Source organism: Haemaphysalis longicornis, unplaced genomic scaffold, assembly GCF_048455015.1.
Source record: "Haemaphysalis longicornis isolate Haplotype H1 unplaced genomic scaffold, Haemaphysalis longicornis Haplotype H1 scaffold_7, whole genome shotgun sequence".
Classification (NCBI taxonomy): Eukaryota; Metazoa; Arthropoda; class Arachnida; order Ixodida; family Ixodidae; genus Haemaphysalis; species Haemaphysalis longicornis.
Genome location: NW_027526422.1, coordinates 66,333,625 through 66,349,312, shown reverse-complemented (window position 1 = coordinate 66,349,312; position 15,688 = coordinate 66,333,625). Strand labels below are relative to the sequence as shown.

General features: G+C 45.7%; 1 protein-coding gene across 2 annotated transcripts in view; it reads right to left on the bottom strand.

Annotated features, from left to right (window-relative positions):
• Positions 1-5,222: 5,222 nt before the first annotated feature.
• The window catches only part of Hira (histone cell cycle regulator-like protein), a 47,478-nt gene continuing 37,012 nt past the window's right edge, over positions 5,223-15,688 (bottom strand). For both annotated transcript variants that reach the window (XM_077677639.1, XM_077677640.1), the window contains exons 16-23: positions 14,801-14,901; positions 14,186-14,357; positions 11,074-11,193; positions 10,272-10,435; positions 8,383-8,844; positions 7,276-7,439; positions 6,219-6,304; positions 5,223-5,497 (exon numbers count right to left, since the gene is read on the bottom strand). In XM_077677639.1, coding sequence (XP_077533765.1) covers positions 5,363-5,497; positions 6,219-6,304; positions 7,276-7,439; positions 8,383-8,844; positions 10,272-10,435; positions 11,074-11,193; positions 14,186-14,357; positions 14,801-14,901 — 1,404 coding nt within the window. In that variant the 3' untranslated portion in view covers positions 5,223-5,362. The remainder of the gene's footprint in view (positions 5,498-6,218; positions 6,305-7,275; positions 7,440-8,382; positions 8,845-10,271; positions 10,436-11,073; positions 11,194-14,185; positions 14,358-14,800; positions 14,902-15,688) is intronic.

Sequence of the window (15,688 nt, the reverse complement as noted above, 5' to 3'; positions counted from 1 at the left end):
AATTAGTTTCTTTTGCTTTCAGTTTGGCAAAATATTCAAGAACTTATTTTCAGTAGGTTTTCTCCACTTCCATGCCAGATAACTGTGCTCTTTCTACCTCTGCAGCATTCTTGGGTGAAACAAGGTGTTTAATGCAAAATAAATGTGCCCTCCAATGGAGAAGTCGCCTGTGATACACTCTAGAAACGCGTAGTGCCCTTGTAGATACAAAGCCACTTCATGAGAGACTAAATGACTATACATTTTGTTTCCTCCAGTGTTTTACGTCACTGTTTTGAGAACACCGACAGCGTTGTTTTTGCATGCCTAGTCTCATGAAGCATTCATAATTTTTTCTTGTTACGCATTTATCTTGAAGAGAGGCTTGCCTTCTTCGCAGAGCAAGAAGCACGAGCTTGTTGTGGACTCTACTTGCGTAATGCGCAACATGCTTGCTGTCATTGGCAGTTGCATTTTGTTTGTTCACTCATTTCGCCTAACAACCATGTTCACCAGTCTCTAGGGAGGAATTTGACACGTTCCACGTGCTTTTTAAATTCATTACATCTGTGCGAGCGATCGCTTTTCTCTGTTAAAAGTGCACAAGAAACTGAAAATAACATAAAACTTGTTCCTCAGATTCGAAATTTCATTCACTACTGCATTCGCTCCCAGATAATGCAGCTACAAACATAACATATACGCCTCGAGCTTCGCGATCGCTGCGCCGCCTGCCGCCGCTTCTCCGCGGCGTTGACGGGATTTGCGCTGCGTGGCTGATAGGGGCTCGTGCAGTGTTTTGGTTCTGTTTCGCTTCTTTTCGCCTTTCCGCGCCCTAAAAAGACTTGTTATGGTGACGTCTATAGGCGAAGAGTACGTTTAGGTCACTTAAAAAGCAGCTGCGTCTTCGTAGAGCACGCGATCGCCTGCAAGAGCTACCCGGGGATGCGGTTCTGCGCGCTTCGTCGCCGCTCTTCCGGAAGTCGGCGACGGCAGCAACATCTCACCCATGTCATCTCCAAAACATCAGGCACAATTGAATTCTGCTGTCGCCTCGTTTAGACCTGATACTGGCACAATGAGAGGTTGGTTTTATTTTGCAGCGTGGACAACGAATGCGGCTTCGTTTCGAATATACGTCGCAGAAAAATATGTTTCGGGGATTCGGGGATGTGATTACCCAATCCCGCACAATAACGTATGCCTTTTATAAGAATATAAACCATGTGAAGATGTTAAGTATATTCCAAGCCTGTGCGTCGTTAAATATGTGCCCACACACGCCATATAGCAAGAACCAAGGAAAGTTAATGAAACCGCGGAAAAATAAATGCTGTGCAAGTGCGGAATTAAGAAACATAATAGCTCTAACGGAAATGAAAAAAGTGCAGCTTCTGACATGCTAAAGACGTTCGTCTAAACATAAGCCAGGTAGGGTTCACTAGACCAACTATACGCGAAATGCGCTGCTATTGCGCGAGACATGGGGGGGGGGGGGGGTAGGGGAGGGGGACGCTATGTACAAATGTGGAGCGGAATCAAGCAATGAACGTTTTAGTAATCCCCCACACAAATCTCTCGTTCCCTTTCCTTTTGATTTTCTACTTCAACGACGAGCTGATCGTACGGCGGACGCATTTTTGGAAGTGTACAGGGTAGGCTGTTCAACAAACGATGAAAGGTGTCGTTGGAAAAGTGTGGTATGTGATAAGGCCCTCTGATTTCAGTTTATGGTTTATTCTGCAGGCTCCCTGTGCCATATGACGATATTTCGAAGAAGCATTTAGTCGGGGACGCGGATTATATTCTAAGCCCGTCTCCGCGCTGCTCGCAGAGGATATATGTAGAAGATGAGTGTTTGCGGGCGCTCTCCTCACGACAAGACGACTCTGTCGTGTGCTGATCCCCGAGTATAATTACGCATTGTCCATCATACGTTTGTTGAATATTCCCGAAATTAACAGACTGGCTTGTAAATGGTGGTGATCAATATCTGAGGTATAATATTGGCAAACGTAACTGGCGTGCTGTCAGGTATGAGTTCGCCGCTTATTATGTAAGCGCCCAAAACCCATTTAAATCGTAGTGTATAGCCGTAGCATGAACACCTGAGGAACCGGTGGTTACGGAGACACGGCTAGTAAATTCAGGTCAGTGTAACTACAATCGGCTCCATCATACGCCGGTTCCGCGACGCGGGCGTGTGACACACACCTGGCGCTTATACAGACCGAATATACCACACTAAGATCGCGTCAGAAACATTTACACTCTCGTAAACACCACCTATTTGCGAACAGAGTGACTGCTCCACATAAACATGGTTTTCAAGCGCCCGCAAATGGTAAAGCTCAGTCGTGAACGTGCCGCAAAAGCACCGGCGGCACTGGGGAGGGGGGCGCGGACTCCCGCGGCTGCTTTCGAAACGGGCCGCTAGGGGGATTTCAGTGGCGCCCCTACAGGCCGCGCTCGAGGCGTATAGGGTAAATGTTTGGGATTTCGGGGGAAAAAAAGAAATGAGAAGAAATTGTGGGATTGTCATCTGACCTAGACACAAAATAGGCGTTTTTTTTTTTAATGGGATTTCATTTTTGATGGTTTGCAAATAACGGTTTGCAAATAACGCGAGCACCCGCTAAGTATAGTAATTTAAACAAGTTGCTAGCCCACCTGTCGTGTGAGACCGTCTACTACGTTTGCATATTTACCCGTACCCTGATCATATAACACCCGGTCATATGACGCTTTTGCGCGGTCCCTTGAAAGTCCTATTAATGGACTTTCATCATAACGAGGGTTTCGTGTATTTTAACAGCACTAGCCGAAAAATAACTTAAAATGCATTGAAGAAAATTACATAAAAACAAAAAAGCTTTGCATTATATTAACGCAAATATGGTAACCTCACCATAAATATGCCACCAATGTACTGATCTAACAATTCTAAAAGCGTGGATGAAAATTGCAAAGATTTCTAAAGAACCATCATTCAAAACAAAATTTTTTGAAGAATTCAATTTAAAAGCGCTCTGGTCCGTCATATGCACCGAGGATGTTAATACTTATTTGGCCTTTAAATGTTGCACTTAATTTTTTTCTTGTCCACCTCATTGTACAAAAAGCGAGCATCCAGCACAGCACACGTTTCTGCACAGTACGGGAAAAACTCAGACACTTTTACAAGAGACACTCGGTTATAAAAGACATTCGAGTGAAAGCGGTTTGGTTAGTTTTTCTAGAAAAATGCTCGCCCTGCCAGCAATATGGCATGTAAGAGACCTTGGTTACAAGAGACATGTTTTCTGGGTCCCTTGAGTGTCTCTTGTAATGAGGTTTTTACTGTATACGCACCTCTACCGTTTTCAGCCAATTACCCTCAAAGCCCAACTTTACCTCCCAACTCATACGGCGCCTGCATTCCTAAAAGGATTCGGTTCCGACCTAGAAGATTTGGGGAGTGAATAGTTTGACCTTATTGATGAAATTTCTCAACATGGGGGTTAATTTCATTGTCACCCGGAGGCAAAATTCAGTCATGAGCTCTGCCTTCTGATTCTCTTTTTAAACCACGCATTGATATGCTCGTAGAAACGTTGTGGGGATGTCACCTGTCACTTCATTCCACTGCCAAAAAAGTACATCAATGCCCACGACAACAAAAATCTACTGCTTGTGCTGAAATTTGGCCTGAAGTAGAGGTAAGACATGCATTAATGCAGGGGGAGGCTATGCCGTGATACTGTCCACAACATGTGCGCAAGAGCATAATTCAAATCTCCTTTAGCTAAAGTTCCTTTAGCACCTATAGAGGGGGGAGGGGGGATGCATACCCCATTTTCATGCGGACAAGCCATAGGACATTTCGAAGCCAAACGGTAAGCATTAAAAAATAATAATAATAATAAAAAATCAGCTTCCACAACCGCTAACTAATCTATCACCAGATTCTACCACGCAAACATAGGACACACGCAGCCAATTCTCGAAATTCTGTGCAAAGCCTGAAAAAAGCTGTAAAGTTCTTTCGCAACATATTTGAAAAGTAAACCATAGCGAAAAGTAAACTATAGGAATCAAATAACTATTGGCTAAATGTTATACTAATCTCACTAATGACTGAACTGAACTAAATCTCAATAACGTTTGGTACGTGAACTGAATTACAACCAACAAGATGTGGAAAAAAACAAAACTGAAAGAAAACGGAGAACACTTTTTTGGAGACCCGTTTTCTTTCTGCGGCTAAGGATGATTCTTACCAAGAACACCGGCGATGCAATCATTACTAAAGTAAGCTCGAAAGGAACTAACACAATAACGAGCACATTCTCTGAAAACTGGTTCACAATCGTTCCCAACCCTGACAAAGCAGTCCCACTTAGCACACAAAATAGCCAAGCACAAGCTAACAGAAAAAAAAAAAAAGATCCAGAATTCGCTTTCCCAAAAGCATAAGTATACACAAGAACTCAACCACAAGCACGGCATGGAACAGTCTCTGTGTGTGAAACCGCAATTTTCGAAAAACTGGCAGTCAGTGATGTATTGCTTCTGTTACATTGCATAAGAAATACATTCCTGATGGTAAAAAAATCATTGACCAAGCAAGACAGGCTGCATGCAATACCGCTCAAATTTCTCATGTTTGCATAAAAGGCAGTTCTCGCATTTACTCGGATAATGAATCAATAGTCATCAGTCTCTAGGCAAAAATTCAAGTCGCTAGCAGTTGTCAGCGAAACTGTAAAATGCAGTGAATCTCAATGTTGCCGAGACAAGGCACATAATCAAAAATTAAATTAGGAGAGCGAAGGCAGCCCTGCGATCAAGAAATTCAACGATCAAGAAAATATACACCAAGTCACGAACTAACTACTGGGCTGACTAAGCCATTTCACCAGTAATAAAGGTACGCTCCATTTCATACATATACCCTCAGCTTCACATTTGAAACCCTACACTCCACTTATCATTTCATCCACTTTTAAACGACCGAGTTCACGAATTAGGTAAAGAAAACGTGGATGTAACTAGCATGCCACAGTATTACGAAACAATAATAATAAAATTAGCGCTGCTAGAGCCACAATACCATTTCAAAGCAATCCTGCGAGCACTCTTGCCAACCTCACAAGCAGTACGCAACTACCGTGCCCAATTTTCGCCCATCTTCAGCCACAGGTAACGTCGCTGCCAAGCGACAAAACTCGTCCCATGTTTTCCGCAAGCAGAAGACGTCTCTCGGAAAGGCAACAACACAGCTCGCACACACCTGCCAACACACCTAAATTAAGAGCTTTTTTTTTTGTCCCTAGTTTACACCCACAGGCCCGATGAAATTGTGGTTGTTGACCCACACCGCCTATCGTGGTGGCTGTGTTGTTCAGCCGTTGGGCGGCAGGCTTTCGTCGGTGACCGTGTCGAGCTGCTCCTTGAACTCGGTGAAGAGCCGCTGAAGCCGCAGGTTCGACGCCAGCAGCGGCAGCACCTCTTTCAGGAGCCCCCGCTTGTCGACGCCCTGGCGAAAGTATGCCACAAAAAACGATTTAGTGGCAGTAGTAGTAGTAGTCACCGAGAGTAGCACTCCACTCGAAAGTGACATTTCACTCTTAAAACCGTGCATTTTGTTGGCCGGTATTTATGCTACAAAACGGCGTCGGGATGACCGTCGAGCAAATCAGTTGGTCTGGGTGAGTGGTGGACTTTACACAATTCGCGAATGTTTCACTCACGGACGAGATGAGATGTACAGCCACGATCAAAAGTTTACGGACCAGGGAAATGGCAATTTTAGGTTATTTCTCTTTCTACAGCAGCCCAACAAACTGTCGAGTGCACGTGAGATGTCGTATAAGTACTGAACTAATGAAAACTACTGCGCATAGTACTTTCTAGCTGCCATGCGGAAGAGAAATAACTCAAAATTGCTGCCTTCGCGGTCCATAAACTTTTGATCTTGGATATACACTACTCGACGCCAGAAACACAACACATGTAAACCACGAACTTGTTGCACTTTACAGCAACATGATTATTAGCGCAAAATCATTCAACCATGAAAACAAAAGCGTAGCAATTCCGATTCCCACCACACAGCAGTGGTTACAAGCACTAAAGCTGACACAAGTTGAGGAGAATCCCTAGAATTCTAACAAGACGAGAACGCGAAAGTGACGCCACTCCTAGTATTTTTTTGTCAACCTAACCAAGCAACGCTTTCGCATTGATCAGCTACGTACCAGTATAGCGGGCTCCCAAGACTGTGAGCTCCCACCAAGGGGACCTAGGAGCTGTGTGCATAGGTCTTTCAGCCTGTTCTCCAGTCCTGTAAGGATAGCGGAAGAAGAGTGAAAAAGATCAACAAGCTATGATATGATATGAAAGATATGAACAAGTGAAGGCAGCCGTAACTGAGCACACCTGAACACACGTTCATTGCTCTAGAACATTTTTCTTCCGTCCCATTAATCTGGTTTTAACGAATAGTGGCTGGCTGGGTAAAATTAAAATCTGCCTGTTAATCTTATTGTTATCATTGAGTCAACAACACTGCAAGGGCTGCCGGGATTCAAGAACCTAATGTTCAAAATTACGTTTGTGAATTATATATAGACTGGCATTACATTGGGTGTTCGATTTGCTGCTGCGCGAAAAACTGCAGTGAGCTCCCTGTCTCGTGTACGTCATGGAGGCAGGCTTGAACTTTGTAATTTTCGTGGGCCCTGGAACAGTAGTGCTGACAGTACTTTGGGTACAAAAGTTCTGCTCTGGTTCCTACGAGACTCAGAACTGGACAAATCTCTTTAGATCACAGACAGCGCAAGTTTCTCACGATATGTACTCTTTCAGGCTGTGGTGTTCATCCATTTATTTTTCTTAAATTAGTAATCTTACTTTTTTGTTTCTTTCACCGTTTACTTTGCATTTCGAATCACAGTTTACATTGACTATTTTCTTTTCAAATGTATTCTTTGCGTCCAGACTCTGCTAGCAGCATTCCCTAGTTTCCCGTTTTTAACGTTTCTTGCTTGTCTTCTTCATGCTGTACCCCATAATGTCTAATATTCACCACTCATCATTGTAGTCACCCCCATCTGGCGTAGCAAGCCTTGTCACTAGCAGGGTTGGCTTCACCAGTTCATTAAAGAGCCCTCTCTCTCTCTTGCTCCCTTTCTGCATGGTTAGACATCACGATAAGAATCGTAGTCCACATCCCTCCTCTTCATGCGTACGGACATGCATGTAAGGACAAGTACGCAAGGACACGTACGGACACGTACGCAAGGACACACCCACCTTCGGTGGCAAGGTACCGTGCGAGCGTGAGCGTCCAGAAACGGTACTCGGAGGACGAGCGCAGGGCCAGGGACGAGGCCACCTGGCCGTCCAGGAAACTCAGGGTGCCCGCCTGCTGCAGGGAGGGGCCCGCGTGGAACACAGACTTCGCCCGCTGGGGGACCCTGCGACAGTAGAGGGAGGAAGGGAGAAACAGGCACGATATGATTGACTGATTGGTTGTGGGGTTTAACGCGCCAACGCCACACAGGCGCTGAGGCACATTGTAGCGGAGGGCTCCGGATTAATTTTAACCTCCTGGGAATATTTAAAGTACGCTAAAATCTCGAACACACAGGCATTTTCACTTTTCGCCTCCAACGGAAAAGCAGCTGCCACAGCCGGGAATCGAACCCGCATCCTTGGGCCCAGCAGCATAATGCCTTAGCCACTGAGCCACTGCAGGGAGTACGAAAAGGCAGAAGTCACGTCTTTTATTCGTTGCGAGATTGGGGAGTGCCATAAGTACATGTCAGGAGAAGAATGGATCACCCAGGCAATCTCGCGGGCTGGCGGTCTGACAAGATTAGAATGAAACGCGCTACTTGGCGACCAAAAAGAGAATACACACCACAAGGTGCTGCGTAATGTGTCTTTCCCCTCTGCTTGTCCCATCCTTGGTGCATTACATTCTAAAGAAGAAGGGCCTGGATTCAACAGTGGCTGTGGACAGGGGATGCATAGAGCATTGCATGGTGACAGACCGAATTAGTCGGCAAATAAAATGCTACTTTTCCCCCTTCCTAAGCCGAAAATGGGACACGCCTCCACGTAAATATGGCTGATCACGCTCCTTCGAGAACATTTAGATGAAACTTCATTTTCTGCATGCTGCGTACCCCCTCCCAACAAACAATGCCCCATGACTCTTAATGATGGCGTGACGACAAAGTGGGACAAAGGCTTTGCATAGACAGGTTAGAGGGGACAAATTGAACACATGCACCAGAGAACATGATGACAAATGTGATCATTAGGACGACAGGGTAGTGGGTGCAGCATGTGTGACGATGCGAGTGACACAGCGACAGGAGGGGAGAGTAGGAGCGCTTCCCTTGCCCCGCCCACCTGAACATGTTGTGCTGCAGCGATCCCAGGGGCAGGGTGGCAGCGCGCACGCCGTCGGTGGGCGGCATGGAGGCGTGGTGGTCGGAGCAGTGTGCCACGGCGTCCTCGCCACCTCCGGCCAGCAGCAGCCAGGCGCCCATGTCGCGGCTGAACAGGTACGAGCGGCCCGTGGTGAGCGTGAGCAGGGGCAGCCCGTCCTGGGAGATGGAGGAGGCGCGCAGGGTGGCCCCCGGGGCGTCGCGGAACAGGGGCGCCACCGACTCCTCCCGCACGGTGCACACGCCGCGCGCCAGGTCCCAGACGTGCAGCGAGCCGTGGGTGGTGAGCGCCAGCAGGCAGCTGCCCTGGCAGAGCAGGTGGGCCACGGGCCAGGCCAGCAGCAGCGCGGGCAGCAGCTGGGCCCCCGTCACGCTCGACAGGGCCGTCAGGGTGCGGTCCTCGCACACCACGCACACCACCCGGCTGCGAACAGCATGGGGAGGTGGGAGAGGGTGAACGCTTGATGCGTTAAGAGGGGAACTGTTCCTAAAACAAGTTCTTTTAATTTTTAAGTACACTTTGTAAAACTTGTCAGTCTTGCCGTTTTTCCCCACTGATTTCAAATATGCCATTATTTTTTCTGATGGTTAATTAGTTCCCAAGATAATTAGAGATGATTAGCCAAAAGACAAAACAATGTTGGCCATAAAACTGTAATCTTTGTATTTTCCAATACTATGAACCCTGGTGAATGCAATAATCAAAGCAGTTTTTTGATGCATGCCTTGGAACTAATTTTACAACTCATCAAACTTTGGTGGTACCAGTGACAAGGAACCATTTTCAGTGCCCATTTCAATCAGCAAAGTTTAATGAGCTGTAAAATTAGTTCCTAGCGATCCAACAAAAAACTGCTTCGATTACTGCATTCACCAGGGTTCTTAGCATTGGAAAATAAAAAGATTACAGTTTTATGGCCAACACTGTTTTGTCTACTTTTGGACCAAAAATGGCTAATTTTCTCTATCTTAGGAACTAATTGACCAGCTGAAAAAATAATGACATATTTGAAATCAGTGGTAAAAAACAGCAAGACCTACAAGCTTCAAACAGTTTACTTGAAAATTAAAGGAAGTTATTTTAAGACCAGTGTCAGCCCATAAATTAAAATTAAAATAAACTAAAACATTAATTAAATTTTCAGTTAAATTAATATTTAAACAATATTTTTATTTTTATAAGCCAACATCGAATGAAATTTTTTCTAGAAAGGTGTTTGGACTAGTTCCCATTTTATCTATTTTGAATCGGTTTAAACCTGTAATAGCTTTTCCTTGAAATTTTTAAAATGTTTTTTAATGTCTAGATTAAAGAACAGGAATTAAATGGGAACAAATGCGGAGAGGGTGAACGGTTGACATGTTAATTCGACTCTAGCATGCCTGCTGTGAGTGCGACGTCAAAGGCAACACACAAACATTTCAAAAAAATTCGCATTTGTGATGAAGAATGTCAAAGCGCGAGTGTGACCAGTTCTTGAAATTGCCCAGATTTTTCGCATTCCACATCAGTGCCCTCGCTCAACAGTATTCCCTGCGGTCCACAATGGGCTACCACTAAAACTTCATCAATGATTGTGGAACATGAGCAACGGGTGGTAGTCCAGAATGGCACCACCACCAACTTTACATCTTCATTCCTTCGAGGCAACGCAGCAAACCAAGCAAACTTCAGAGGCATATTTTTTTTTTCCCCGCCGCTTTCTGTCTATCAACCTCTTTGCAAGCTAATCAATAAAAAAAAAAAAAGTGTGCTGAGAACCTGAATGAGCATTTGTTTACACTGCCAATTCCCCATCCCCATCCTCCGCCCCAATCCCCATCACTACCATCGCCGAGCTGCCCGCTCACCTGCTGGCAGCCAGGGCCACACCCCGTCCCGAGACCAGGTGTTCCCAAAAGACGGACTCCTCTTCGCTGCAGCGCACCTTGCTGACCGTCCGCGATCCGGGCACCGGAATGTCCGTCTGGAGCTGGATGCTCCGCATCACCTTGGAGTCCTCACCATGTGGAACCTGAGCACGCAATATGTTGATGGAGGAGGGATAGCCGAGCTTCCCTAATGTCGGGCATATTTTTATTGATGATTAGGTGCACACACACAGCATTCCAAGTCCCTTCGCTTCCCTGATACCAAATACACTTTGTACAAGTTGACATTAACTCTGTTACAAAACGCTACTTCTTCGGATCAACTCCATATCAACCCATCTTACAAAGACGCGACTTCTACCCATCACCGACAATTGTGCAAAATAAATACTAACACTATTTTTTGTGTGTCAATAGCATGGGACTTGAGAGTACACTCTGATGAATCGCCAAGATTTCAAAGCTGGGCTGAGAGAAGCACCAACAATATAACCAAAGTCCCTTGGTCTTGTCACACGCGTTACAAAACAGTATTCAAGAACGCTGCACGTAAAGTTCGCTCATTAAACAGTTAATTATTTTATCTTAACAAATAACTACACAAAAATGGAATGGGAGTATCCACACCACCTTCCATTACTATTTACATTCTCAAGAAAAAAAAACCTGCCACTTTTATTTAGTCTTTGGTCTCAACTATGTAAAACGTCCCCGTATATCGTAGCACGCATAGACGTCAACATGCAGAGGACCATTTCGAGACCGAGTGGCCGCACCCTACCTTGACAGTGACCGGCATGCTCTGCTTGAGTGCGGGAAACATGGCCTGGTGGCGAGGCGGTGCACTGGCCGGCACAGACTGCTGGGCTCTGGAAGACTTGGCCGCACTCTCCTTCTGTGCCTGGATTGGAGGGTACATACAGCAAGGGCGTCATTTGAGAAGCGGGCTCAAGGCATCAAGGAGCATAGCATGCAAACTCGATCAACTGGTTTATGCACCAAGGAGAGAAAAAGAACTGCGCAATTTGGGAATCTTGAGTCCACACCAACTGCTTGGTGAACATTTTTATTCACAAGGGGAGACGAATTCGCAGAAAGAAAGAAAGGATGTACAAGTGCACAAAGCGACAGAAGTAAATAGGACAATGTTGTGCTTTGTTCAAGAACATCGTACTGAACCATAAAAATTCTGCGAGATTTACAATTTTTTTTAAAAACGAGATCCACCACTCGGGAAAGGTATTCGCTGACAGCCTGGCAACAGCAGCCAAAGTCAACCAGAGACAACTTTTTCCAAGCCAAATACTAAGCAATCCTCTTTCGCCATAAGCGAAACCCATTAGTGGGGCATAAACAAATGTACCTCGTCACAGGAACCGGTTCAAAAAAAAATTCAGCATATCTCTGCCCGACTGCTGCCACAAAGGAGAGCAACGAACTGAACTGCTCGGGCGTGTACCCTCAGAAAGGTCTTTCAGTGTTTGGAAATCTACCCTGCAAAACTAGGAAGATGTCTAACTGCCCGTGCCTGCCTCAACATGAAAACGGATTGTTTCAGCTAAGGCTAAATGGCAGCTGTGCCTTCAACTATTTGATTTGAAAACAAAAGAGAGAGCATTGGGAAGCAGCATCTTCGAGACAAGAATTAAGAGAGGAGACACCAATGGCAGGTGCAGTGTCAAATTCTCTTATCAATTGCCCCTGCTGCAGCATAGTTGCAATGGAGGCATGCATTGAACAGCACAGCAAAAAAAATTAAAGCCGTTCCACTCAATGTGAAAGCTGTCGGAAGTGCAGAGCAGTGATTCGTCATAACGGGCTGTAGCGCCGTAATCCGCTCACTGCTACCACTCAATGCAATTCGAACTTCCCGCCTTCGCAGTGCTCGCGCACCCCCTGCCTGAAACTGCACCAGTGGGAGTTCTGTTCTTTTTGTGCTTGCTTTTCCTCCCGCATGTGTCGGCGCTGCATTGCCACTTTTTTTCGCTTACTACCATAAAAACCAAACAAACAAACGTTCCAAACCAAATGAACGCGGGCACTGCCAGTTAATTACGTATATGTTGCCTCGAATACAGTTAAACCTTGATATAACGAAGTCGTACTTGCAGGCGAAAATTTCGTTAAATCGAGAATTTCGCAAAATCGAGGTTTCGATTTTACAGTTTATTTAAACCAGTTATTCAGGTTTCAAAACCTTGCCCAACGCTCAGAAACAACTGATATGTAGTTACCTCTCCACTTAAAGCAGAATTTGTACTAAAACTGGCCGCGAAAATTGCGTGAATTAAGAGCTTCAACACTTAGGCAATGGAATTCGGATAGCCGACAGTAGTTCGTGTCGTCGTAAAACCGGTGCTTTTTTCGCAACGCCTCATTAAATATGATAGCAGACTAGGTTTCTACTTTTTCTTTTTTTCATTTCGGTCACTACTAAACGCCGCTGTTAGTCAACTGAACCCGCGTTCATGCCCCGTGAACTTCACCCCGGCGAGGTGCTGGTTCGAAGTTACGCCTCTTTTCGTCCGTTCAGTGGTAGGCTTAGGCGTGGCGTTGAGGAGTGCGGCGGGCCAACAGCGGAAGGGTACTATAAAGCTTTCGAAAGACTTTTTTTCATGCACAAAGGCTCTGCAGTACGGGCGCGTGATGCAAGCACGACACTCGAGATAAAGCCATGATTGAGAGTTGAGCGGAGTAAACACGGACCGCTTCACTTTGTGGAGCAGCGCTTACGTGCTCCCGCTAAAGCGGAAAGCTTACATTAAATACCTTCTGGCAAACTTTGATTAAGCAATTACTTTTATGCCCGCTGAGCCTTAAAGAAACCGATTTCTCTGCATCGCAGCTGTCTAATGAACACATTTTGACCACGTTCGGAGAGCAATTTATTGCCACCAGCACTCGATGTTCAAGCCGTAGTGAAGAAGTTCGTAAGCAGTGCTTGGCGTTTCTTGACCAGGGTGGGCTTTACGTGACGCTCCTAGCTGACAGCGCTAACAAGGCTCGCTCTTAAACATTTGCGTGCGCCTGTGTGCCTCCGCAGAACGTCGATGGCATCCATCACTTCGTGGCCTTCGGTTTCACCGACACTTCGTCAGGCTCTAGTTCGGAACATTTTTCTTTCCCTTGGAGTGCTCATGCTGCTTATAAGACTCATCTAATTTGGGACGAACAAAATATTAATGTGGTTATCAGCGAGCACAACCGTGAGCAGCAGCACCGTGAGCAAGGACGCGTAGAACAAAATACTTGAAGTAGGCTTCGGCAGCCTAAGCATAGAGGGCGCTGGCGTAGGCAACGATGGAGACGTTAAAATTGTGGCCGCACTATTAAACCGTCCATGACCGCTAGCGGTTTTTGAGCAGCTTTCATCGCTTTTAATTGTTGTCAACTGCATAATTCACCGCTTTTCTTCCAATTTAGCATTATAAGAGTTAGTGTGAGTGCTGAATGTTTTCAATGTAGGCTCTGAGAGGCAAAATAAAACGTGCCTCGACCGGAATTTTGTTCCTCCTTTCTCGCCATGACTGCGTCAAATCGAAAGCGGCGCACGAAATTACTTCGTAAAATCGAGATAAAAATACATGGATTTAGCAAAATTTTGATAGAAAACTTGAAAAAATTCGTTATGTATACCTACGGTTTTCTTTGCGCTAAACAACGGGGAGATGTATGACAAGCGCCAGCAGTTCATGAGTTTTGAATGCTTATGACTATATAAACCGTTTGGCTTTCGAAGCCTCTGGGTTACGCCGCGACGACAGCTGCTACAACGGAACACCGTGTGGGCATACTTGGGTCCAGCATGCGAGCTACAACAACAACGTGAGCCCCTAAAGTGCTCTGCACTTAAAACAAAAGGCGGTAGTGCCGCATCACGTGGGCAAACTTACCTGCTGCTGCTGCTGCTGCTGTTGAAGCTGCTGCTGCTGAAGTGTGCGGTCCAGCGGCGGCCGGCCACGCTTCTTCTCAGGCGGCCTCGCCACGGCCGGTGTCGTTTCTGTCGCTTTCCGCTTGCCCACGGGTAGCGACTCATTAGCCGTCCTGGCTGCAGGCTTGTCGGATCTGAAGAAAACAGGGTTCAAGGTTAGTAAAATTTCAAATTAGAATTCTGCGGGTTTAACGTGCTGAAGATATGCATGGGCTATGAGGCGCATTGCAGTCGAGGGCTCCAGATTAATTTCGACCACCCAGGCACCTTAAAGAAGCGCCGAAATCTTGGCACACAGGCACTTTTGCTTTTCCCCTCCATCAAAAGAGCAGCCCAGGAACATGTGACTCTTGCTTTTTAAGTCATGACAAATGACACGTAGGACAAAGTGTTGTGGTTCGGTAATAGCTGCAAGAAGCTGCGTGCCTTCGCAAGGAAACAGTATAACACCAGGAACAATAGCGGAAACACCGGCACTATAATTAAATGCATGAGGATGCATCGAAACTGAGCAAACTTGTATAGAACTACATTTTTCCACGCGTTAAATGCAGTTAGGCACAAGACAGCCTCTTACACTTCCGAAGATGGCGTGACAGATGGGAGGCCACTCGGTGGGGCACTCGCTGCCGTGTCTTTCTCTTGAGCTTGGGCTGTGGTGGCTGCTGGCGCTTCTTCCTGGAAAAAGCACAGGCCTCAACATTTAATTTCTTCATATTGACTCGTATTACCTAATTAACTTCGTAGTACGTACACGACCTCTGCACTGACACAAAAATATTCATCAAAGGGATGCTTTGCCCCTGCAAAAAAGGGGGGCAAAGCAGAATCAGCCACAGTGCCCAGGCGATGAGATTAAGGTCCCTACTTTCACACTGCCTTTTCTTTAACGGTGTGCAGCAAATGACACGTTAAGCATTTATTAATAGCTGCATTATGCCACTGAGCTCCGCAATTCTTTTTGTGGCAATTGAATAAAAATATCGAGCAAAAGCTTGTTTGTCTGGTCCAGCTAACACCTGCAATGCCCTGCTTGCTTGCTGTAATTTGATGCTATCCCAGTTTTCAATTTTTTTTTGGTTTTCATCTATTCCAAGGCTGATATCAACTCTCTTTAATTGTGCACAGTTTGTACAGGTCAAATGGCTACACAATCCATTAAATTGTGACCTCACGATGTGTTAGTGTTGTCTATGCACATTTCCCACGAAAAATACGCTTGTAAATCTGCCCCAAATAGCTTGAAAAATAATTTGAACAGTTTAGGTCCATAGTACCGTAAAAACCGGTCTATAGGTCGAGTTTTTCTTTAAAAAAAATCCACACAAAAGTCAGCCCACGTCTTATATAGTGGTCATTGGCAGAATGTAAATTGTTGTCTGGCAACAATGTGCAAGCATAGTCCGTAATTACCTCCACAAAGTTGCCCTAAGATTAATCAATTAGGCAAGAAGCAAACAAGCAA